At 36.7% G+C, this 25,059-nt stretch overlaps 1 protein-coding gene across 2 annotated transcripts; it reads right to left on the minus strand.

Annotated features, from left to right (window-relative positions):
- Positions 1-1,158: 1,158 nt before the first annotated feature.
- Positions 1,159-24,811, minus strand: CEP78 (centrosomal protein 78). Of its 2 annotated transcripts, none has more exons than XM_005522644.3 (16): positions 24,705-24,811; positions 22,254-22,530; positions 21,867-22,042; positions 21,191-21,263; positions 20,540-20,643; positions 19,609-19,783; positions 18,346-18,459; positions 18,026-18,090; positions 15,254-15,362; positions 13,505-13,640; positions 12,380-12,425; positions 11,211-11,354; positions 6,608-6,685; positions 4,740-4,906; positions 3,253-3,406; positions 1,159-1,988 (listed from the first exon to the last, which is right to left on the minus strand). In XM_005522644.3, exons 2-16 carry the CDS (start codon positions 22,504-22,506, stop codon positions 1,461-1,463), a joined length of 2,322 nt encoding a protein of 773 aa, XP_005522701.1. In that variant the 5' UTR covers positions 22,507-22,530; positions 24,705-24,811; the 3' UTR covers positions 1,159-1,460. The 2 variants fall into 2 exon arrangements, with proteins under 2 accessions (XP_005522701.1, XP_087910285.1); XM_088054159.1 differs by having other exon boundaries at positions 21,867-22,045.
- Positions 24,812-25,059: the final 248 nt, after the last annotated feature.

Below are 25,059 nucleotides of genomic sequence, written 5' to 3' on the forward strand. Positions count from 1 at the left end.
CTTCTGATTTAACAGGAGAAAAAAAAAAAATTAAGTATTAACTCACTGAAAAAAAGTATGCCTATCTAAATTGCAAACTGCCTGGTCAATTTTGCTTTTAAAGGTGATTTCTGATGTAATTCATACTCTTAATGCAAATATTGAAAAGCAAGTATTTAACATGCAAGGTACTTAATATCACCTGCTTTTGAGCATGTAATACATAAATTGTTCTAAGTTTTTCATGGTATTTTTAGGGACAAGTAACAGATTCCTAACTCCTAACATCACAAATAAACCAATTCTGAATTTATACTTTTATCAAGCATTTCTCAATGATTACCTTTAGAATTTCTTTTAAAAGGGACTAGGTGGCCTTTTACCGCTGAATATAAAGATTGGATGTAATTGTTCAGTCAAACCAAAATCACAAAGACTGACTGAAGAATTAGACAAGCAATTGGGAAAATATATAAAAAATAACAGATTAATGTATTACCTTCTAATATTCTGAAGTGACGAAGTCTGTACAAAGAACATACCTTCATTGTGCAATTACTTGTGCAATATTGCAATAGCTAAGGTAATCTTGTGCTATTTGCTCTGTAGGATTGCATTTGAGGATTCATGAGTTTTTTTTTGTATTTGTCAAGCAACCAGAGTCAGGAATTTCTACAGATTCTGTGTGTTCCAGAAATCACATAGCAGATGACTGAGTAAAAAATAGTTAGAGGCTGTTTTTTCCCCCTGATCAGCCTAAATCATCCTGCCTAGTTCCTGCATGTAGTAAGTATATTCTGCCTCAGAAGCTTCAAACTAGCTGCCTGAGCACAAGGACAAGAACAAGATGCCAGAGGTAAATACCATGAGTCTGAAAACAATTGTAATTCTCTTAGTTTTATATTCTCACATTTCCCTAGGTCCTGAGGGCAATGAGTTAGTCTATACATCCTCTAGAGGCTCCTTCCAACATGTGCTGTTCTACGATCTGCATCATAGCACTAACAATGGTTGTATTAAAGGTTTATTATACGGATGCTTCTGGGCTCATTTTTGACCCTGAAACTTAACACTGATCTTCAGAATGTCATACCCACACTGTTAGGCAGGAACTGATGTTTGTCCCAAAACCACTTCTGCACTCCCACTGGAATACACTGAAAATAAACACTAGAAAAAGACAGTACTCAAATTAACTTTTATTAGCTCAAAAAAAATCTGTGATAATGAAATCCGTATGTCAAGAATGCCTTATATGTTTTACAAACTGATGGGTACCATTTTAGGTGTATCACGTGTTTTCAAAACTAAAAATCTAGTGCCAAGGAATGAAAACATGAAACAGGAATACTGAGCAGTATGCAATGTTTTAAAAAGTCATTAAGTCTATAAAACTTTACAAAAAACTTACTCATTATACTGAAACACCCAAAACCTAATCCTGCAAGTGTAAAAAACAGTTCAAACATTTTAGAACCATTTCAAATGCTGGCAACACTTTGTATACTTTCCTGTATTTCAGACCCAGATCCTACAGTATCTGTTCCAGAGTTAACATTTACTACCTGCAGTCTACTTTTGTCTCCTCTCATTCCGTTACTTGGAGTTGCTGTTTCATTTGCTACAGAGATGTATTTCTTAGAGGAATAATTTTGGCTTTTTTCACCAGGAATACTGCTGGATATTCTGCTATCATCACTTTTGATTTGTACACTGGAATCAGAAAATGAATGCAGACTGGGAGTCAACTGCCTTGCTGAGTGACGTCCTTTTGCTTGTTCATTTTGTTTGACTATCCTCTCAGATAATACTGGAGTAGTACTTCCAGGCTTATCCTCTTTATTTTGGTTAATTATTTGAGCTTCATTTTCCTTCCACGAACCTGGTTGATACGGCTGTCCAGCAGCTTGAACTTCTCTTATTTCTCTAAGTGATGAAAAGGCATTATTCACAAATGTCTGGGATTGAAACGTGCCAGAAGGAGGAAGTTGGACATCTCCAGCTCTGGTCTGAAACAGAAGATTCCAATGAAGAAACTGAGACAACTAGAGGAAAAAAAAGGAGTTTTGCAACGCCAAATATACTGGGGTCTGCAGAAAAAAACAGTCTTTACCTAATGTAGGTAAGATGCAGAGGTAAAAGCAATTGCATGATCTTTATCACCTTTCAGAACAGGCTTCTGAAGGTAACTAGGGTGATAATGACACAGGGCACGCACATTACAGTTTCACATCTAGCTTGAAATTTATACTACAGGGATATATCAGTTACACAAAAGCAGCCAAAACTTAAAGCACATCTATCATTCTGAAACACCTGCAATTCTTTATGTTTACTAGCAATCCACTGAAGTTTAGTCTCAACACTCTATACCACATCATCTAGCTGCTACAAGAATGCAAGCTAATCACCAATACTAGGAGGTAAGAATGAGAGTCTTCAAACTGCAAAACTGAAAATTCTCTCCACACTGTTAAAACAATCCCCAAATTTTTATCATTATATTTAAGGAGCTCATGTGCTCTTGAGGAAATTGGAACAGTTAGAGGGGAAGACATTGGATATAAGAAACAAACACTGGAATGCAGAGTGATTCTTAGTACAGTTTTATTCAACTTGGACATAGCTATAGGCTGCCAGTATCTAAATTTTTAACAGCCTTTAAAAAAGCCTGTGTTTTTTTCTTTGTTACAGGAGCTTTAATATCTCCTTTGAAAAATCCAGATGGATTACTATTATTTCACAAAGTAGAACCTAAAACCTTACGTAATATTTAGAAATTGCAATTACAAAATTGTAGTTGCCTGAAACTAATGTCATGGCTACAGAAAAATCTATCAGGACTGGACATATACACTGCAATTATTTACAAGATAATTTATGGTTTCCAGAAGGTACATTGTATAGCCTCTCTTGTAAGATCAGGTTTCTTAGAAACACTATGCTTCATTATTAAATGTTTCTGAAAAACCTGATCATGGTATTTTCCAATTCGAATGGATGCATACCACTATTGGAACTTCCTATTTCAGACTAGGAAACAACACAATTACCATCAAAGTTTAACACATTATAAAATACTGCAGTTTGTGCTCCAAGTGGTAAACACTTCAGAAGATTACATTAATCACTGAATTATTATGATCTGTATAAATGCAGCCATAGCAAAGAGTTGTGGTAAAAACCTCATGAATCAGAGGGGGATTAACAGCTGAAAAATACATTCAAGAGTATCAAGTAAAACTGCCTCTAGCATTCCTTCTAAAGACTTACTTTGCTATTCTCAGTATGTTCCTGTCTTTCCTCTTCAAAAGACTTCTCCAATACCATGTTCACAGGCTTACTGAGAGTAGAATTCATTTGTGGATGCCCCAAAATACCAAAATCTGATTGGTCTATCCCAGCTACTACAGCAAGTTGTCCAAGCCTGCAAAATAAGCGTTTAATAGAAAAACACAAAAACTATTCTTACTCTTCAAAAGACTAAACGTTCAAAATCAGAAGTAGAATTTGTTTAAAGCTTTGAACATAGTTTTCTGTTATTTTATGTGAAGCTCAAAGTATCTTAACCAAGATGAAAACAAGTAGCTGAAGGTGTTTTCTTGTTTTTGCACAAATTAGCCTGCAGATTCAAAACAAGTGTTACAAGGCTGAGAATGAAGCTCTCTTAGTTAGCACTGAAGTCAGGGCAGCATATTGACTATGAGAGTCCATGTCAGGCAGAACAAAGATTAAAACTCTGTCATTCAAGCAGAAACTGGTGCACATCTCCAAATTGCATAATCTCTAACATGTCGATGACAAGCTTCACAAATACTATTACGTTGGGTCACCTGCCAGCTTGGAAGTTGGCCAAACCAATCACATGTAGGTTTTAAGCCTCAGTAAAAAGAGAGAAGTTGCAGTCATTAACTAATAGCACAGCATACGATATATAGAAGCTTACTGAGAAAGCATTCTTCTTGATTAGGATTCTGTAACTTTCACAGCAGCTTCTTATTGCTACGAATAGATATAGGGCCCATATGAAGATATTTTTTTCATATAGTGAAAATGCATTTTTCCCTTCCTGAGAAGTTTGAAACTCCTGTAGTAATGGCAACTCTACAAACTGATTGTTGCAAAATTAGAAAACAGCCTCAGGGTGAACTTTACAGTAAGTTAGAATCATTGAATCATGGAATCATTAAGGCTGAAAAAGACCTCTTAAGATCATCAAGTCCTGCCATTGATCTAACACTGCTAAATTCATCACTGAATCATGTCCCTAAGCACCAACATCCAGATGTTTTCTGGACACTTCCAGGGATGGCCATTTCACCACCTCCTGGAGGCTGGAGATTCATCCATCTGTATTTTCATACTTCAATTAGTGAATGGAGAGCACAAGGTAACAGGACACTTTCTGAAGGTAATTCAACTGCATTTTGAGCCTTTCATATTGTGGGCATGCTAAGACCCAAAGGTGATTCACTAAGGACTTGGAAACGTGCTTTAGTAGGAGTTTTCTACTCTTTTGGAAAAGGCTTCTTGAAAGCCTTTCCCAAAGACAAATGCATGAACTCAGCTGAACAGCACATAGATCATGCTTTTTCCACTAGGAAAAGACTAAACAATAGGTACACAGCTAATTTATTTTCCTTTGCTCTCTGAGAGTACAGACCTAGAAATCTGGTGGGGTAGCAGGCAGCACACTTCATTGTGAGGATAATTTTGGAAAGATCTTAGGAAAAAGAGCAAGATTTAAAGTGACAACCTACCCAGCATCTTTAAGGAGGTCTAAAAAAGCATGAAACTTTTGGAAAGAGCTCTCAATGCTGCCTAGAACACCTTCATCTTCCAAAATCATGCTGGTTACTGACTGTGAATGAAGAACCTTGGATAGGGAGATATTTAGACTCCTTAATCTTGCATTTTCAATTTCCAGCTATGCAAGGGAAAAAAAAATAAAAAAAAAAAAAAAAAAGAAATGTCTTTCATTTTCAGTTTAAAAGATGCCAGAATATCAAACCTCACCTCTGTGTGCCTAAACAGCAGCATCAAAGAGAAGAATATCTGAAATAACTGATTTAACAAGATCCAGAGTTTGCTGTACCACACTTTTCAGAGCACTGTTGCATGAGCTGTGTGCAGGTTTGCTTATCCACAGATACAGTTCTATGCTACCATAGATATTCCTGCAGGCATTCAAAACCACTGGCTCCGTACTGTCAGTGATGCACAGGATATTACAGAGCAACCACAAGCAGAAAAATTTAGCTTTCTTATGCTTTTACTTTGCATGTATTGTATGACATGTTAACACCAAAGAATTTATTTTACTAGTAGAAAAACCTTAATGAATGTCAATGTCCTCCTTATATTCACCCCTCTGTATTGCAGGAATGCATACTACTCTTACCTCTCCCCTGCACTGTGCATCCCAAAACTGAAAGTTTAAGATGATTCCATTTTTCTTGACATAGACCATTAATCAAATCAACAAAATGGAACTGAAAACTGCATGATAACTGCAGGATATACAAGGTTTTGTGCTAACTCACTCATTTAAGGCTACAACTATGCAGTCAAGTACTACCACAGGCTGTCTTATATTTTTTATGTGAGGACGAAAAAATTACAGATTATGTAATGCACCATAGCTGATAAATAAGCAACTAATTAGAGATTAATGCTATTTGGTTTATTCCACCTCCTGGGACAAGGTCTAAATCCAACCAGCCTAGCCCTGATAAAGATACCCTGTAGGGGGTGTTTAGACTAAAAAAGCATTTAAGGATCTAACCCAGCAGAGCCCACTGGTGCACATCACATTGGAGAAAAATGGGGATAGTTAAACAAAAGAGCTACAATCTGTCTTTGAGAAGTGCAGAGTCCTCTGTAAATATCTACTCTACTCCCTCTATTGTGGGATAACACTTGCAGCTCATATTTCAAAAGGCAACACCACTTTCACTCCCCTCCAAATCACATGTAAGGACCAAATCTATGTGCTACTTTAAACACAACTATGATACAAGAAATTCAGCTTATTCATGCAGAAGAATATTTTTAAGTCAGCAACAGCAGAGGGGAATAAGAACTTGCAATTTAACTGTTAGAAGTTGTTCAGTTTTGTCAAAGCTGAACTGCACTTTACAACAACTGACATGCAGAAAACCATCCAATATGGTTATTGCCTGCAGAAACAAAACATAAAAATCAAAGGTACAGAATAAATTGAACAACAATTGCAACACACAGCTTTTCAGCACAAGTCATGGTAAGTGAGTCAGAAGACGAAGAACTATCTATGTGTACACACTGCAAACAGATTTAATCACTTTGAGAAAAACGAGTATCAGGATGCCCCAGATCATAAGTGTTTCAGAAAAGGAATAAAACACATTGAAAGAGCAGCTTGAGCTGGAGTTCAAGGCTCCGGAACAGTATCAGTAGAACAAACATTACTAAACACAGATTTCATCACTGCCCTTAAGACCAGTAAATGATCCACATGACTTTGAACTGAAATTCTGGAAGCTACCACACTAGTGGTCATTGAAAATTACTCCTAATTAAGCAAGTGGATTATCTGAGCAAGTGCCTCCTTTAAAAGTAAAGACCATTAACAGTTAAGTATCTTTACCTCTAGTAATCGTTCCTCAACCTTTACTCTAGTTTTCTGTTCTTCCTTTAGTTTTTCCATGCATTCTTCCAGCTCCAACTATCAAAACACGTGAAATGAAGTTTATCTCAAAATGTCAGACTAACATGCAATAAAAAAACAACTGGCAAACAGCATTCCAAATATATTCTTCAAAAATACAAGACAGAGGTCTACCAGTACATAATTCTAGGATGCAAAATATTAAGACAGAGTAGGAGTAAGTGTGATTCACTTAACACATTTGTAGGACTGCAATAGATCACATGAAATTACAGCCCAAATCTCTTTATCTTATGACATAACCATCAAGAATGTATGCTCTTTTCTATTTCCCCTTCACTTTTTCAAGCATCATTTTTAACCAAATATATTATCAAAAGCTCAAATTGGGCTCTAATAAGAAATCCTTAACACCCATATCTAGTTTTCCAACTATACTCTTTATCCAGGATTTTATTCCTTCTTACAGCTGTACAAATACAAAATTCTGAAGAACTGTAGTCTCAAAAGTAAGAATACAAAACTCTGAAGGTAAGAACGGTACTCATTCTAATTGGCTTCATTAGTTCCTCAGTAAAAAGTTTTTCACAATTCCAAGTTTAGTGTTGAACTAAGAAGAATAAAAATTAACCCAAAACACCTAATAAATATATTTGAGTCTTATTAATGAGATGCCTAAACTTGTATTTTAATTACTGGGTCTAAGTAGTAAAGCTCAGTTTCAGTAAGAGTAGTCAGGACTAGCAACACCACACTTTCTTGCATCCTAATAGAGCATTATCATCTTTAATTACAGCATCTGAACCGGAAAGACAAGCACGAATTTTTGTTCTTGCACACCTTAATAATCTTATGGTTCAAAAGGTCAAAATTGTTCAAATTATCAAGCTATTCTATTTTCCATGGGTTAGACTATACAAATTAATAGTATATAAAACTTCTCCCTTTCACTCTGTATACAAGCACATACCTGTAAAAGGACACTGCTTTTTGTACATACCGTATCAACCACTTCTAAAGAGAATCAAAGATTCAAATAGCTTGGAATAGTTTGTTTACTAGCAAAAGCTTATTCAAGTGCATACACTTCATATAAGCTATCGCTAAGAAGACTGGTGTGCTATAGAATATATATAAATATATAGTAAAAAGAAACCTTCTACAGATGCAAAGATGTCATAAATTGTGAAGTACTTTTGCAACTGAATCCAACATCCAGGTTCTAGAACACTCTCTATACATAGCCTTCCTAGCGACAATCACTCAAACTGATGATTATGGATCTGTCACTACTCCAGTAAAGCCCAATCCTAAAATCCCTAACTAGCATCAACCAAGCAAACGCTTCAAGTAGAAAGCTAGTCATATCTTCATCGTACTCACATTTTAGCATCAAAACAGATTTAGCACTATCTAACCTGCAGGCACAGGGTGGAGAGCCAAAAATCTAAGGAGAATCATCCAAAAATACCACAATCTTACTGCCATCTACCTTTTAACACGTGGAAGTCACTGGGATCTATAAAACCTCTAACAGCACAGAAAGTAGAAACCATAATGTTCCACACTGACAACCTGACATGCAACCTGAAATCTCCCAACCTAGCTTTGAAGAACAGTAACAGCTACCACAGTCTTCTTAGAATTCTTACCCTTCCATTTATACTGCAGGTGTGTACATATTATTATGTCTATTTTGAAGTTTCTAGGATGTAGGAACTCTAGTAGGAACTTTACTTTAGAAACCGTAGTATTTTTGTTGTGGACGGATTTTACATAATTTTGAAGATGAAAGCACTGACCTTTTTCTTCAAATTGCTGGTTTGCAACATCAAAGGTCAATGACTTAGACAGCAATCAAATGATCATGATTTTTTAAATAGAAATTTAGATGTTTTGCAGTATTGTTTAAACTTGATTTTTCACACTCAAGATGTACATAGTATTTCATGGTTACGGGCTGAATTCATAACAAAATTGAACACTGCAGTTGCATCTTCTCATAAGCAGTATCAAAGCTAGCCATTATATTACAAGTATATGTACACTTCAATCTTTGGTTTGCTTTTAAGAAATTCTCTAGTTGACACAATGCCCTATTGCTCTCTAGCAGAGAAAGTTATTAAAATATATCAGAGTTAAAAAAGTGTACATCCAAACTACAAGACTAAGCCTTCAAGTATTATAGCCCAGAAAGACAGCACTGATAGACTTTTAAGATTAAACTAAATACTAAAAATATAGCTAGCCCTCAGAATTACCATAAGCACTATGTCTGTTCAACACTAGACAGAGGTACAAAACTGAAGTTTAAAAGATTAAATTATACTTTAAAAATTTAGTAACTAATCAGCTATGTTCTTCTACTTGACTGCATGATACTTAAAAAGAACAGTTACAGTGCAATCTCTACTTCTTTGTAATTCACAAAGTAGTGAGATGTAGAAAGAGTTGCCCTGTTAACTGTATTAAAGGTGAAGTTCTCCATTTAAACTCCTAGTTAAAATTTAAAAGTATGGGAGTAACCTCAACTACACACTTCATCAAAACCAACTGTGACATCTGATTCCCTCTAGTGGAAGGAAAGAATATTTATCAGTTCTTATTTTTCATTTAAGCAGAAATTAGGCTTTCACTAGCTAAGTCTTTTTTTTAATGAAAACTCAAGTACTTGTTTCAGTAAGTAGTACGCTTAAAGCCCCTTTTTGAGCAGAAGGATGTAGAGAAGTTCTCAAAGATGTGCATACTTAGGTGAAAGTCTGTTCATTCAGCCACACCAAGAGACGTTTGGACAGCTTTTTTTGACAAAGCAGTTAAAGGAATTCCCACCTCTCACTGTTTATTCCCACTCTGCATTCCCATGATTATTCTAGCGCTACCATTTACTGAAAGTATTTGCTACCACCAAATACACTGGACTACTTTTCAGTTGGATCAGCTCCTCCAAGCACCTCCCTTCACAAGCTGCTGTGCAGTAACAGCTGTTTAATGACAGTCTTATGATCAGAGAACCCTGAAAAAAGGCATAAGAGAAAAAAACTGAAGCAACAAATGAAATGGCAATAACTGACAGAGGGGAAATAGACAATTCAGTGGTGCCAATTTGATAGTTTGATGCTGCTATAATGTGAAACCTGCTTTGTGTTGAGGTAACAGGAACAATGAGTGAGGCACAAAAGCAGGTGTAAATTGCTTAAATGGTACTATCTGATAAGCAACCATTGCCTAAAAAGTATTTTGGTCTTCAAATTCAGAAAGTTAGAAAAATCTGAACCTTTACAAGCACAGAAAAATCAAAATTTTTGGGTAGGTTGCCAGAATTTATACGTCTTCTCCAAGGAAGTTCAACTTAATCACAAATTGTCCCTTCCTTACAGCTGCCCTACATGTAGTACTACAGCTAATATTGACATATTAAGTTAGTATGACAACCCTTCCCCAAAGCACAAAACACTGCCTGCCTCTGCCGTGTGTCCTAAATACAATATTCTTCCTTCTCCAAACACCAAAAATAAATACATCAAAAGCGAAATTTCTGCAAGCACAGTAGTTCCTTCATAGAGGTTTTTGGAGCAATTCGCACATGGTATGGAATTCTATGACTTCAGACACAATGCTCTTGGTAAGCGTTGAAGCCATGACACAGTGCAATGTCAATACACTGCACACTGACATCAAAAGTTGCTACAAAACTAAGTTCCAACAACATGTGAAAACCTTGAAATCTTCCTGAACACAGATGAAAAGGCTGGTAGTTATTTATGAAGTATTTGTACAGTCCTTTTGCTTTCCACAACTCTATCCCACCCTAAACATTCCAACTACTGCTATACCTAGCAAGTTAAAGCTTAACTTCACTCCTCTTAGACAAAGACAGGTACACAGTCCAATATTTACACATGTGAACAGCACATTCACCCACTAGGGTGCTCTGACAACAACCAGCAAACCCAGACTGACTGTAGATATTACTTACAGAAGTAATCAATGGTTTCTCCAAACAGAATTCAAATCTTAACACTTCAGAAACAACTCAGTTATTCTGCCTGAGGGTGTTACCTTATAATAGTGCTAGATTACCTCTGCAACATTACTGAGCCACTGATACGTATCTTTTTTTCCACCCCTTTCTTTTCTAAGAACATTCTCAGTCAAGACATTTCTAGAAATGTTTCACTACTGTTTCACTACTGTTTCACTACTGTTAAGTTTCTTAAGTATCAAAGAAGTAGAATAATAGAAAGCAAATGAAAAAATTTACTGGGCTCAAATATAAAATGGAACTCAAACACTTTCAGATATTTTTACATAACAGTCATTACTATATCTTAGCTATAAGAAATAACATTACTTTTTTAAAGGAAGTACTTGAAAGAAAATACTACAAGCAATAACACTGATTAAAAGATCTGCACACCATGATTCAAGACTGGAACAGAGTAATTATACATAGTGCAGTTGCATTAAGTTATTCTGAAATACTTCTTCAAAACAGGTTATTTGTTAAATTACAAGTTTCTGAATAAAACATGGTTTAATTGATATAATTTGCCTTAATCAAGTCTAAAGCACTGAACCTTACCTGTAACTGTTGATATTGTGCTATATCTGTCTTATCTAATGATTCTGCCAAATCAGGCCGCTGGATAACATACTCTAAATCTTCTGTGTCTTCAGTTTCAGATGTGGAGGCACTTTCTAATGTCACTTTCACAGGAACACCTCCCTAGTTACAACAGAAAAGAAAAATATGTCCACTCATAGCATTACAAAAATCAAAAGCAAAAATCAAAGATTAAATCATATCAAAAGCTTAATTTAAACACAGTTGTTTCCCAGAGACCCCTACCATGTATACACATTTCCCAGCCATACAACTTTGAAATAAATTTGTATAAAACAGAAAAAATTCAATCCTGTGTGTGCCTATGTTGAGTATTTGTGGTGAGGATTTATCAGTAGAGTCAGCCCCTGCAAGGTACAGCCAGGCTTTCCCCATGCAAGACAGCCAGTCCCAGCTGACCCATTGCAAGGCAAAAAATGTCAGACAGACAAAAGAAGCAGGAACAAAAAGAGTGAGAAAATGTGGAGGGAAAACCATGGAGCAGGAAGAGGTGCTCCATGGTGGAACCAATACCCTCATTCCAGCCAGGGAAGACCCGTGTCAGAGCTGAGGGATGGGTCAAAGGAGCTGCTGCCCACGAGCATCCTGTGCCAGCCCATATTTTTCCAAAGGACTGGAGTCAATGGGAAGCCTACACCAGAGCAGAGGATAATTGGTGGCTTCTGCAGCCATCAGATTCTTCTGTGTTGGAAACGAAATCCAAAGGAGAAGGAAGAAAGATGGGGTTTTTCTTCTCCTGGTAGGTTTACTAGAGCAGCTCACAGGTACAAAAACAAGTACATATAATCCAAATCCAAGACAGAAAAGATGGTACAAAGCCTTCAGAGAAAAACGCTTTTAGCTATTCTGATTGCCTACGGAGGGATTGTGCCTACACTCCAACTCAGCTAGTGCATAGGACTAGGAAACCAAAAGATACAGAGACAGAAATGGAAGTAACCTAAGCATGAAAGAAGCTTCAACCAAATGCTGATGTAAACTACCTTTTCTCACTTTTATGAGTGACAATCTTTAACAGTATGTTCCAGTCTTAGCTTTCAGACAATGAGATTCTGTTGGTAACACTTTCCTGTTTTTTCAGGCATCTACCCACTAAAAACAAAACCATTATGTGAGAGAAACAGTACCTGAATCTTCAATGGCAATTCTCCAGCACATTCCACTGCCCCACCTCTGAAGTTAGAGGAAAAAAGAAAAGCATACTTCTGAGGAAAGTGAGTTTATAATGTTCCAAACACAAGATTTTAGGATAGATGGAGTACATAAACAGCATCAGACACTGCACTATATCCCTTCAGGCCTCATTACATTGTCATTTTGATTAGAACTCCCTACTTAATTATGACTTAGAGCAACACTACTGGATGCTAAAATTAATTATCTTCAATAGGCGTCTTACTCAGTTAATTATTTTGAACTAAAGTCAACAGGAGAATTTGGTATTCAGCATTTTGAAAAACAAGCTTAATAACCACAGTTGCCATAGAGCATTAAGTAATTTTTTTGTTCAAATAGTTATATAGTCTCCATTTTGAGAGGCCAAGATCTAAGGAATAGATTAAAACAAACAAACAAACAAAAAAACACCCAAAAAAACAAAATCAAAACTTCTGTTTCAAGAGACAGCTTCCATGTGTAAGTTTGTTTCAGTTTTAACTTAGAGCTCTTAGATGATCACAATAATTGGGGTATTGGGTAAGGTGAAGCAGAAAAAAGAGGCAGGTAAATACCTAAGCACCTCGAACTGGATATCTCAAAGCAACTATACTACAAATTTAGAATGCTTACTTGCCTCTTCAGCTATGATACATCTGATAAATTATTATTAACAATAGTAATTTTATTTCTGTTATAACAACTATATATTTTTATTATAATATGTAATTATATAGTTGTATTATAATATATGAGCTATAATTATATATCAATAATTTATATTTGTTTAATACATTAATAATTAATAATAACAGATATTATTCATTATCTTGTTATAAGTAAAACAAGGTAGGTTTGGTTGTGGTGAGGTTTTTTTGTTGCATATAAATAACTCTACGGCTACCATGCTTTTTTGTTTATTTTAAATACTTGCTAGAGAAGAATCTATGTAAAATCCTCAAAATTTATACCAACAGAAAAAACGATAATGACATTCTGTATGTAAATTTCAAATCCTATTTTAAAAAGCAAACATTGCTCTCTACTGTATTTGTCATGCAAGTTTACTGTTTTCCCTTCTACTATGAAAACCTCACCTGCATCTCTTTGCACGTTCTGCAGTCCGCCACGGAAGGAAGCCCTTTGTGCCTGGTGGTAGTGGTTTTGGTGCGTAACTCTCTCTCACAGTGGAATTTTTTTTCCCAGGATTTACAGATTTTTTAGATGATGATCCTGTATTGAAGAGCAAGATCAGAAGAAAAGAGAATTCATTATACCTTATTATTCACATACAAATTCACAGCTTCCTGTTCATAAAATTTACAATGTAATAGAAAGGACTGTAGGAAATCTGCCATTCAGTCTAATTTTGCTTAAGTGTCCAAAAAGTTCTGATTATAAACTGGTATACTTAACTGCTGTTAGGCTGATGCAAGACAAGCTGGTTTTCAAAAGAGACAAAGTTTTGTAGCAGAAGGGGTTTATTCACATTACTAACTTCAGACACCTAATTCCATTGTCTCACGTCAGAATTTAGACCATCCATGTAGACAGTAGACGTGTGCTTCAGATTGCCTTCTAGTGGCTTTACAGTGAAGAACATTATTTTATTTATGGGAAAAGTAATTAAAAATTAAGTCAGTACTCATTCAGATCGCTTTTACAGGACATGACACCAGCAATCTCTTCCCTTCACTAATAAGAAAATGTGTATTTTCTAGTAAGTAAATCACTAGTCTGATCTTTTTGTTTTTGCTTAAATCATACAGCATCAAAATAGACTCAGCAAAGAAATCTAATTTGGATGATCACTCTACCTCACGTTCTCTCAAAGCCAGAAACTGTTAAGTCTAGAAAACTAATTACCTTATATTTCCTACAGTTAAACTAGTGAGAACACAGGTTATTGTTTCTCTGACATCAATAAAATAACTGATTTTGTAATGGTATAGAAATGCATAACTTAGTTAATGAGATTCAAAATCTCAATTAATTCTGAACACAACGAACACAGGATAGTTTTCACCTTGACTCCCTCCTTCTCTTGAAAAAAACCCTAAAACACATACAAAACCCACACACAACAAACAACCCCAAAACAGAAAAAAAGCCAAACAAAAAACCACAAAACCCTCCACACTTGCCAGGCATTTTTTTCTCCCCCCACCACCCTGATCACCAACATTTCTTTGTACAAAGATTTCTTTTGGGTCATGCTTACCTCTCTGCTTCCAGATAACTAAAGCAAGACGAGAGACAGTGACATGTATTACAGTGAAATTTTTTAGCAGCTTACTGAAAAGCGCGTATTGGAGCTATCACTACTTAATTATAAATGTTCAAGATACCTATGTTACTTTAAACATACTATTTATATTAGGTTTACATGAAGTTTTAAAAAAAAAATCTTTTTGTACATTAGTACGTTTTGTACATTAGTTAAAAAATGTATGTTTGTTCTGGCAGAGGACAGCCTGCTACAGAAAGGTTCCAATAGCAGGAGAACGTGATAACTCACTACTGCCAGGCTTCTCAGAAGTGAAAACTTGTGGAGACACAGAACAAATACATGCAATGCTTCCACGCATTTTAAAGCCAGCATATCCTACCATTTTTCCAGCCATATATCTAGCAGCTCTAAAAACAAAAGCAAGCTTCCTACATATACCAATGATGACAGAAAATGCATTATATAATTAAAAGAAATGGATTTGTTTTTTGAAGACAAGTGTTCTATAAAATATTAACATTTAGACACATCATACATTTTTTAATTTAAGTTCTTCTGCATTAAGATAAAATTTTCAAGACAAAATTTACCAGAGCCAGAAAAAACAAAGAATTACCAATACGAATAGTAGCTTTTCCTTTCCGACCACTTCCTAGGACAATAGTTCTTTTCTTTGGCTTAGTTTTCAAAGCATCTTTGGAAGATGGAGACATCAGCCACTTAAACTGGAATTTGGTGGGTTTTTTTAAAGACAAAGAAATCAATTTAGTAACTGACAGTTGAAGAGGTGCTTATTTAAAGAGGTAGCTTGTCAGATATGGAGAACACTGCCACTTAAAGAAAACTTTATACGCTGTAAAATTAAGAAAAAACAGAAGTCTCACAAAGCCCACATTAGAACACAGATGATCGTCTACATTACCAGAAAGTGTTCCCAAAACACCACTACAATATCCCATCCAATATTATCCTTTCTTCTGTGCAAAATAGTTCTCCTACAGCAAAAAACCTCCAGCACCAACCCTATGAAGAGGCAGTTTTGGCTTCTGCACCTCATTCTCAGAAAACTGGCTTGTTAGGAATGACTGGCTCAGGCCAAAGCTCTCCAGAGTAATAAAAGCTTCCCTAATGTGGTTTTGTATTACTGATAAAGTCAATTTTTTAAAAAACATGAAGTTTATTTTTACTGCCTGTAATGAAAATTCATCCTTACAAAGTAAAAGCCCAGAACTAAAACTAAGAGACAGTGGTGATCAAAGGCCACAACTGTACTTCAAACTTCATTTCCTTACAGCAACAGCTCTATTCCTAAAGGCTCTCCTTGCCCTGATAAAATGTTTAATTACTCCTGGTAGATATTCTAAAATTACCCTGCACTTACCCTTCAGTGTGTATCACTAATATAGGGTCTAGTGCTGAAGTAGTCATTGAAGAAAATACAGATGACATTAACACAAAACTTGTCTCACAAAGCCCTACATCCCACAACATAAGAGTAACTAGGAACAGTACACCAGAGCTATTTCCATCTAAAGCATCAGAATGATCAAAATGCCACCCACTACTGTGCTCTAACCAACCAAGTTTAATCCAAATTTATCATTGTCAATAAAAACCTTTTCTTTTCACTTTGGACTCAGCTAATCCTTGTACAAATTTTGCTGCGTCTCCAGCTGGATCTAGTCCCTGTGCATCATTTTAAACTAGAACACACCCAGAAAGAGTAAAATTAAATTACAAGCTTCTACAATCAGAAGTCATTTTAATTTTGTTTTACAAGACACCTAAAAGGGCAGCTTTACTAGGTTAAACCTAAAGTTCATCTAGCCCATAGCCTGTCTCATCTGGATGCCTACTACTGTTGTTGTACATCTAAGTATCCAAGTATAAAGACACCAAAATACAAAAAGAATACTTTGAAAGCATCCTGTTTTGTAGACACCTTCAATGGATTTTCCCTTATTTTATTCAGTCTCTCAGAAACTACACAAACTTTCACCACCTATTGCACTTTGTCATATCTATGATTACAGCTCACTATACTGCTACATAGAGCTGCTAAAATATGTAGCTTTTGTTTTAGCAAAGGCATCAATTAGCAGTAGACAATTCTTCTTGAAAACCTAAAAAAACAGCTAAGGGAATCAACTACATGCTACTGAAAAACAACCAACTGCTTTTTGCACAAAGCAGGATGGAAGGAAAGACAGCTGTGACTGGCAGAAGAAGCAAAGCTACTTAGAAATCCAGTGGCCAATATTTCTTCATCCATGTCGTTAATGAAGTATGAAGAATTCTAAAACTAATGTCTTGAGTCAAGTGATCCTGGATTTCAAGATCTGGGAAATCTGCTTGACTCTGCTTGAGTCAAGCAGATTTCCCAGAGTTGCTTCTTTCCATTGTTTCACTTTCCAATTATCTTTAACTCTTCCACGCAGATGTTATTTTCATGTAATCCCTATGACATTTTGCAAGTTTTGACTGCATCTGCCAAGCAGAAAGAGTACTTCTTCATAACCAGCATCAACTTCTCAAATAAGGTCTTCTAGTGATTGAAGTGGGGAACTATCTTAATCCTCCAGAAATTCTATACATGAATTTTCAGTTTATTAGAGTGTCCCTACACATCCACAGCTCTGTCTTTATTTAGTCTTTTCAAAACCCCAAAGAGCATTAGATTACAACACAAGGACGGGGATTGCTGGGACTGCTTTGATAACTGAATCAGATTTCTGTACATTTCAATGGTATACATAATCATAAATGTCTAGATACTCAGTTTATGCACATTACTGTGAACTCTGTGTGGACTGTTAGACAAAGGTGAAATGGGGTACTGCACTTTAACTGAACTCTGTTCTTATAGACAGCCTGCATTGGGAAGGACAGTCTTGAGCAACTTAAAAAAAAAATTAGTTACAGAAGTTAAAGACAAGAAATACATCTTAAAATCAATAAAGTGATAAATTTTAAACTGTAGTTTTCTTTACTTTTTAATTAGAAGTTATTATTACCATGTCGGCAAGGACACATGTAGTAGAAAGCCCTACAGCAGTCCTGGAGCAATATTTAGTTAACCTTCTATGGTAATGCTCAAATACACACACATTTCCATTTTTCCTTCTATTAAATGTATATCCAGATTTTATTACATCTGACAGCTTTTCCATAAGAAATCATACAGAAAGCCCAATACAGTAACATGTTCATCACAGTAATTTTAGGTTTTCCCTAAGACAGTGTTTTTTTATTTATACTGAGTCAAAGTTCTGTTTAGAACTAAAATAGTTGTTCTAGATTCATTCTGAAAGAAGTCACCCTTTAAAAAAAATTGCAATGGAAGTTACAAAGAAAACCCCAAACTCATTCCAAAATGTGTAAAGCATACCTCTGAATCAGCACTGTTTCCATTCTTAAGAGCTCTTTCAATAATTTTTTTCATCAGAACATGACCTAAAATTAATTAAAACACTTTATTAAGAATTTTCTGTAAAAGACAACTCTTTATGCAAACCAACAGATCATTGAGCAGTAAGTACACATTACCTACCCTGCTTGTTTACCAATTTAAAAAACATTTAGCAAATTACTGTGGCATGTTCTTTTTTTTTAAAAGCAATTTACATTTCCCCATATAGTTACTGAAGAAGAAAAAAAAAAAAACCCAACAAACACAGAAAGAGAATAAATGCAGACACAGATACATACCAATTAATGGATTTTTTCTTATGTCAAGTACCACTAATGTTGTATTAGCTTGAAGAGCAGCTAATAATGACCTGGCTCCCTCATTGGATATTCCACACTGCTGCAAATCAAGTGCTAAAATGTTTAAGGAGGGAAAAAAAAAAAAAAAAAAAAATCAGTGGAGGTAGTACTGCATTTAGCTAGTAATTAAATTTAATAGTTGATACATAAAAAAATTAATCCTGCTGAAAACCTCCATTTCATAGAACATGAACCAGGAGAGCTGCTTTCCAGCCACACAGCCCCAGCATGTTCTAGTGCACAGGATTATTCGTGTCCATCTGCAGGACTTTGCATTTCCTTTTCTCAAACTGCATCAGGTTCCCACCAGCTCAGTTCTCCAGCCTGATGAGGTCCCTCTGGATGGCAGCACATCCTTGCCTTTCTAGGGATCCAAGTAAGACTGACTGGTCTGTGGTTTCCTGGATCCTTCTTCACAAACTTCTTGAAAATAGGCATGACATTAGCTATCCTCCTCCAGTCCTCAGGCACCCCCTTCCCAATCACTATGATCTTTCAAAGACTACTGAGAGTGGCCTCAAAATAACATCAGCCAGCTCCCTCAGCACTTGTAAATGCATCCCGTTAAGGTCTATGGACTGCTGTTTGTACAGTTTAACTATTCCCTAATCTGATCCTCTTCCATTACTATGGATGTTATCTGTAGACCTGCCTCAAACTATAAAACAGAGCTATAAAACAGGTATTTTATTCCACATACAGAATGCTATGATTTACATCAGCACCACTAGTAATTTTGTATAATTACTAGATATAGTAACAGATATACTGCAGAACAAATTCATTCTCAAAAATAATGAAGGACAATATTAGATAATACAACAGTATTCAGGTATTTATAAAGAGGAAGAGAGATTTCTTTGGAAAAAATTGTACTCTTTCCAAGCTACAGAGTGAGTTACTCCTCTGGCTAAAATTGTTACAACTGACAATTTTAAGTCTTCTGCCTGACACTACTATATTTTAAGAGATGCAGTAGTATAAGAGACAGTAGTAGGGATATAGAAATATGGAGATCTTGCAGACATCATTACAGCAACTAGTAATATCCAGACATGAAGTACACAGAGAATTTGCTGGTGTAGGCAAAGTTCTATGCTATATGGAATATCTCAATATGTGTACATCAATATGTTTATAATTACTATATAAGGAAGCTCCTGAATTACTCTGCTATTCATTAGTGAAAGGACTTCGTAATACCTTTTAGCCAAAGGTCCTCTCCTAGACACTCTGCCAAGATACTTGCTCCTCTATCTCCAACAAGCATGTTGCAGTTCAAAGTAATCCTCCTCAAACCTGACATATATTCAAGGTCAGGTCTCCTGTAACGTAGGCTTTCAGCCCAAGCTTCACCGTGTCTTCTTATTGCCTGGTGCTTTGCAAACAAAGAAGCTGTTAATAATTGCAATGGCAAAGTCATAACTGATGACATGATCACAAGTTACCTTTCTTAAATCAAGTGGCTTGAATGCTGGTATAAGAAATATATGCTGGTATAAGTACACCGTTCCTGATTTCAAGGAACATAACTAATTCTCAAACCTTACCAGTAACTCATTTGTTGTGACTGCCCAGTTTGCAATGCAAATTATTAAACTTGGCTACAAAGCATTTATCACCTTCTTTTGACAGACACTTTCAAGGCACACTGACATAAATACATACTATAAAATTATGTCGAATCACAATTAACGCTATTTAAAACATAGCACTAGGCAGAAGACTACTGATCAATTAATTAGTCAGTAGCTTCTAAACTGTAAACTTGACTATTCTTACCCAGTGCCTAAGAATACTTGATATTTTTTTCTCATAATTAGCGATAATGAAAGAAGCACCCCCAAAACAGGTGTCAGACATTTACAAGCCTAGTCCTCATTTAAAGAAAACACTTTACTCCATTCTTTATGTTTTTTTCTAAGAAACAGCGAATTTAAATCCCACACCAGTAAACTAAGCTACTTTTGTCATATAAAGGCACAGCTTTTGTAAAAACGTACACTTAATTTTGGTATTCACATCAGCTCCTCATTAAGTGCCTTAATGGATTTTGGGCTTTAACACAAAAGTAAAAAATTAAATTTATTAAGTTCTTACAAACACTCCGTTCTAAGAAAGCTGACTGCATTACCTTTAATAAATTTGCTATATGTTCTGCCCCTCGCCACGTGAGGCTACATGCCGTGAAGTTTACAAATCTGATAGTAGCTGTATTCTTTATACTCTGACAGATTTCTGAAGAAAACAAAAGCATGCATGTTATTTACACACAATTTCATATTATTCATATTATTAGAACACACTCTTTCAGCGGCCTATTAAGAGGCAGCTTTAACAGCCAAAAGCTTTGACAAACAACTAGTGCTGAAATACAGAGTATATTTTAAATACACTTAAATGTATTCTAAGTTTATACATTTCTAGTATATATTCAGGAATGTTCTAGCAAATTTTCAGCAAAGACTATCTGAACGAGCTGTAACATAATGATTTCAGTTTACTTACAGAAACTTAAGAAAATCAGGTAAGAATAAAGAAGTAAGAATGCTGTTTTATTTAAAAGCATAAACATCACTATAAAGTAGTATAGCTATTTACTAGCCTGAAGTGAAGAAACTCAAGTCTTCAAATGCTACTGCGTTATGCAGAATAAAGTGAAGACTGTCATTTTCATTTCCATGGATAAATTTAAAACCGGAACGGAAATACTGAGAAATTTGCTTATCTATTGGGAAACTTAAAAAGATCAAAGTATATTTATAGGTTTTGATTGTGAACTTACTTTCCAACCCTCCATCTCCAATTGGACAGTGGGCTAAAGAGACACTCTCCAGGGATGAAGCTGTGGCCAAGCCCTTAAGAATAAAAGAAACAATGTTGTTATCCAGCTTGAAAAGCAAAAAAAAGGAAAAAAACCCAAAAACACCAAGTCACCCAAGTCTGTTCCTTACAAGAAACTCCAGGTGATTCAGATGAAGGTCAAAACAAGCAAAAGTTCAATTTAAGTAGGTTCATTTCTTTAGCACAGAGGAAGCTTGCCTGTGGGCAACCATCAGCAACCTCCCTTCCCAGAAACCACTCACAAGCAAATTGGAGCTTTTCAGTAACACATCTGAAGACCAGTTTTTATCTCCTTGGTGTCCCACAACTTCCCTTCTATCACAAACACACACAGTGGTTTCAGTCATGAACGTATGTCATATGCCTCAAGCACATGGCGGGGATGTTGCTAAGATCTTTCTAACAAGCCTTGGGACTCTGACACATTCAGTTAAGACTAGGTTACAATAAATGTCTCAGCAGAATCCTTCTATATACATATATATATGTAAAGACTACACAAAGGTATCTTAGAACAGAAATATCCTTGTCTGCAACAAATACTTAGAAAGATTACTCGCTACTGTTCTGTGTTCTGGGCATATATTCCACTTATTTGTATATTATTACATTCTCACCTTTGTTAAAAGTGCTAGGTCTCTTTCCCTCAGAAGCAAACCCTGTAGGTCTAAATTTTTTAGTACATCTGATATACTGAGACAGCCTTTCACAGCTTTGCATAGCTGGCCAGTCAAGTCTTTTGATAGAGTTGCTGGAATTCTCCTTTTAAAATGAGTTTTGTATCTTTCAATACCTACTGAAAAACAAAAAGTACACGTCAGTAAAATCTAGTCCCTATTGGCTTAAAAGCAATTATAATCATACCTTCCTTTTTTGTGTACTTTCTTAAATTAAAATAATTCCTCAGGTGTAACAATTCCTCCCCCCATGTATTCAATCACACAGAAGTTTTATGCAAAGAATTCTAACATGCATACACCAACATACTTATCTTTTATACAGACCTGATTCTTCAAGACCGTGGTGATGTAAACTTCTTATTCCAATAGAAGTCAGAGTCTTATTATGCCTGAGCGCATTAAGAAGTGGTGCCCAATCAGTAGCTTTAATGTGATCTACTATTAGATTAACAGCACCACGAGTCATGTTAGCCTTCACAGATTTCAGTGGGAGAGAGCCTTGAAGTTCACAAAGATGTTCATAATAGGAGTAGAAATCCAGCATGCACTGTCTTCTTAATTTGACTGACTCAATCATTTCTTTTATGTGATAAATTTCTCTCTAAAGTAAGAAAGAGGAAGAAATATATAAACTTTTTTCAATATAAAACTATCTTGCATCACAGTGCCAATTCAACACACATACCCAAAACATGGAAATGTTCTTGGATATTGTATAGCATTTGCACATCTTTAACGTGTAGCTAAAAACCCTATGTCTTATGACACGCACTACCTGTGCAAGTAAAGCTGAATGAGTAAAGGGCTGGGGAAAAAAAACCCAGACATCAAAAAACAAGTGATCTGTATTTTTTTTCCTCCCCACGCTAACAGGTATATCAAGAAACAAAATCCATGATCATTAAGCACTGACTGTTGTAAAAATCTTGTTTTCATCTTAAGATTTGACTTTATATAGTCAAGGTCTGCCCAAAAGCCTTGGACACTCCCTGACTCAACATCAAGAGAAACATACAGAACTACTTGTGAGCTTCTCTGCTACTTCAGAGTTTAAAAGAATTTAAAAGTCTCAACTCTCATCATACATAATAAAATTTGATTGCCTAAATATTTTTGCTACTGCATACTGGATATATACATCCCAATAAAATTCAGTAACCACTTTTCAGGCATAAGGTTTTGTTATACTTTAGTACCCACATAGAAAACCACTACTAACTTCCAAGCCGAATCTCTAAATACTGCTATGACATAGCTATTAAGGGTTAAGTAATTCCACAGACTAAATAGGAACATTTGTCAGTACACTTAGAAGGTAAATTTATTTATAGTCAAGGTGGAATTAAGTATTCCACACAGGCTATCAAACATTGTTCACATTGCAAACTTTTTTTCCTATTTGTCACAGAGTAGAAAGAGTTAATAAATCTTCTCAAGTATTCTGTATGTCAAATTAAGACAAGTTACTGGACAGATAAAAGCACGTGAGGACAGCCATCTGTAAAAGCATAATTTAGTAAAAAAAAAAATATCGTTAGCATCTAAATTATTGGAAATGCAATATTCATAAAATATAAGCTCTAATAATAAAGTTCCACCACACCCTTTTACTTTTTTTTAGCTCTGATTTACCAGCATTTAATAACGACACTGTGGCGACCATAACAGTAGTGACTGAATTATAATCCAACGCTTCAGATTCAGAAAAGGACCAAAAGTTTCAAGGCACCAAATGCCTTCTGGTGATGTATCAATGAGCAAAATATTAGCCTTTTTTCTCCGGCTTAAACTTAAGCAATACTCTTTTCATGGGGGCTTTCACTGCAACATCTTAACACCATACCTCTAACTAAAGGAAGGCGCTCCTGATCCTACCACTGAAGTTTAACCCACTTGTAGGAAAGGAGAAAAAAAGACAAACTAATCAGACCCACAGCGCTTTCCAAACGGAAAACTATATAAACTCGAACTCTTCTGCACTGAAGGCAGTGATACCACCAATCTGACATCACCTGAGACTATCCTGACTGGCTCTGAGAATGTATGCAGACGATAATTACTCAGTACGGATCCACTATCACACTAGCGGGTGACAAATTACAAGAAATACAGCACACAGTAAAACTGAAAATTCCAGCTCCACGCTAGGAGTTTTCAGGAAGTTATATGCGTTTGTAGCGATTAAAATAACCAGCTGGCCAAATTTGTACGGTGGGAAAACAGATGGCACCCAAGAGCGCTGCCAGCAGCAGCCACGGCCACACGCCGGCCTGCGGGGTACCGGGGAGGCCGAGCCGCGCTCACTCGGGGTTGGCGCCTTGCGAAGCGCGGCCTGGGGGTCTGCAGGGGCCAGGCACCCTTTACTGGACCTGCGGCACAACTCCTTTTAAGGATGTTACACAGCACCCAGCTACACACAGCTCCGGTTAGCCCCGGGGTAAAAATAGCGGGGCTTTTATGCTGCACCCACTCAAGACCGACACCGACTCAGGGAGCCACTTCAGACCGCACACCACTGAGCGGGCATCAACACAGGGCTGCGCTGTCCACCACCACCCCGCGGGCTCCCAAGACGCGCCCGGGAGCAGGCACCAGCCAGTCCCTCCCGCACTCACAACAGCCCCGACGGCCCCGCCTTCCCTGAACCGACTACGGCCAGCTCCGCGGACACCCCGCTGCCCCTCCGCGCCGCGGGCCCGCCGTTACCGCTGTTAGGCGCCGCTAACCGCCACTGCCCAGCGTTACCCGTCGTTACCCGTTGTTATCCGCTGTTACCTGTTGTTATCCCCTGTTACTCGGTACTGCTCAGCACTGCATTACCGTAGTTACCGCCGCTGCCGCGCCCGACGCCGTTGGCGCGGCCGCCGCGTGGCGCGCGAGGCTGGCCCCCGATTGGCTGGCGCCCCGCCGCCCTCCCGCCCGCGATCAAAATGGCCGCGCCCGGCCGTCGCCACAGCGGGAGTGGCCCATAGCAACATTACCGCTCGAGCGGAGTACTGCTTCCCTTTCCTGAAGGAAAACAAACAAGGAAAAAAGGAAAAAAAAAGCCAAACCCATCCTCCAAACACACATACAGAAAAAAAAAACAACAAACTAAAACAAACAACCAAAAAAAAAAAAAACAAGCACC

Source organism: Pseudopodoces humilis, chromosome 4, assembly GCF_049639895.1.
Source record: "Pseudopodoces humilis isolate 2021_Gansu_Grassland_sample_001 chromosome 4, ASM4963989v1, whole genome shotgun sequence".
NCBI lineage: Eukaryota > Metazoa > Chordata > Aves > Passeriformes > Paridae > Pseudopodoces > Pseudopodoces humilis.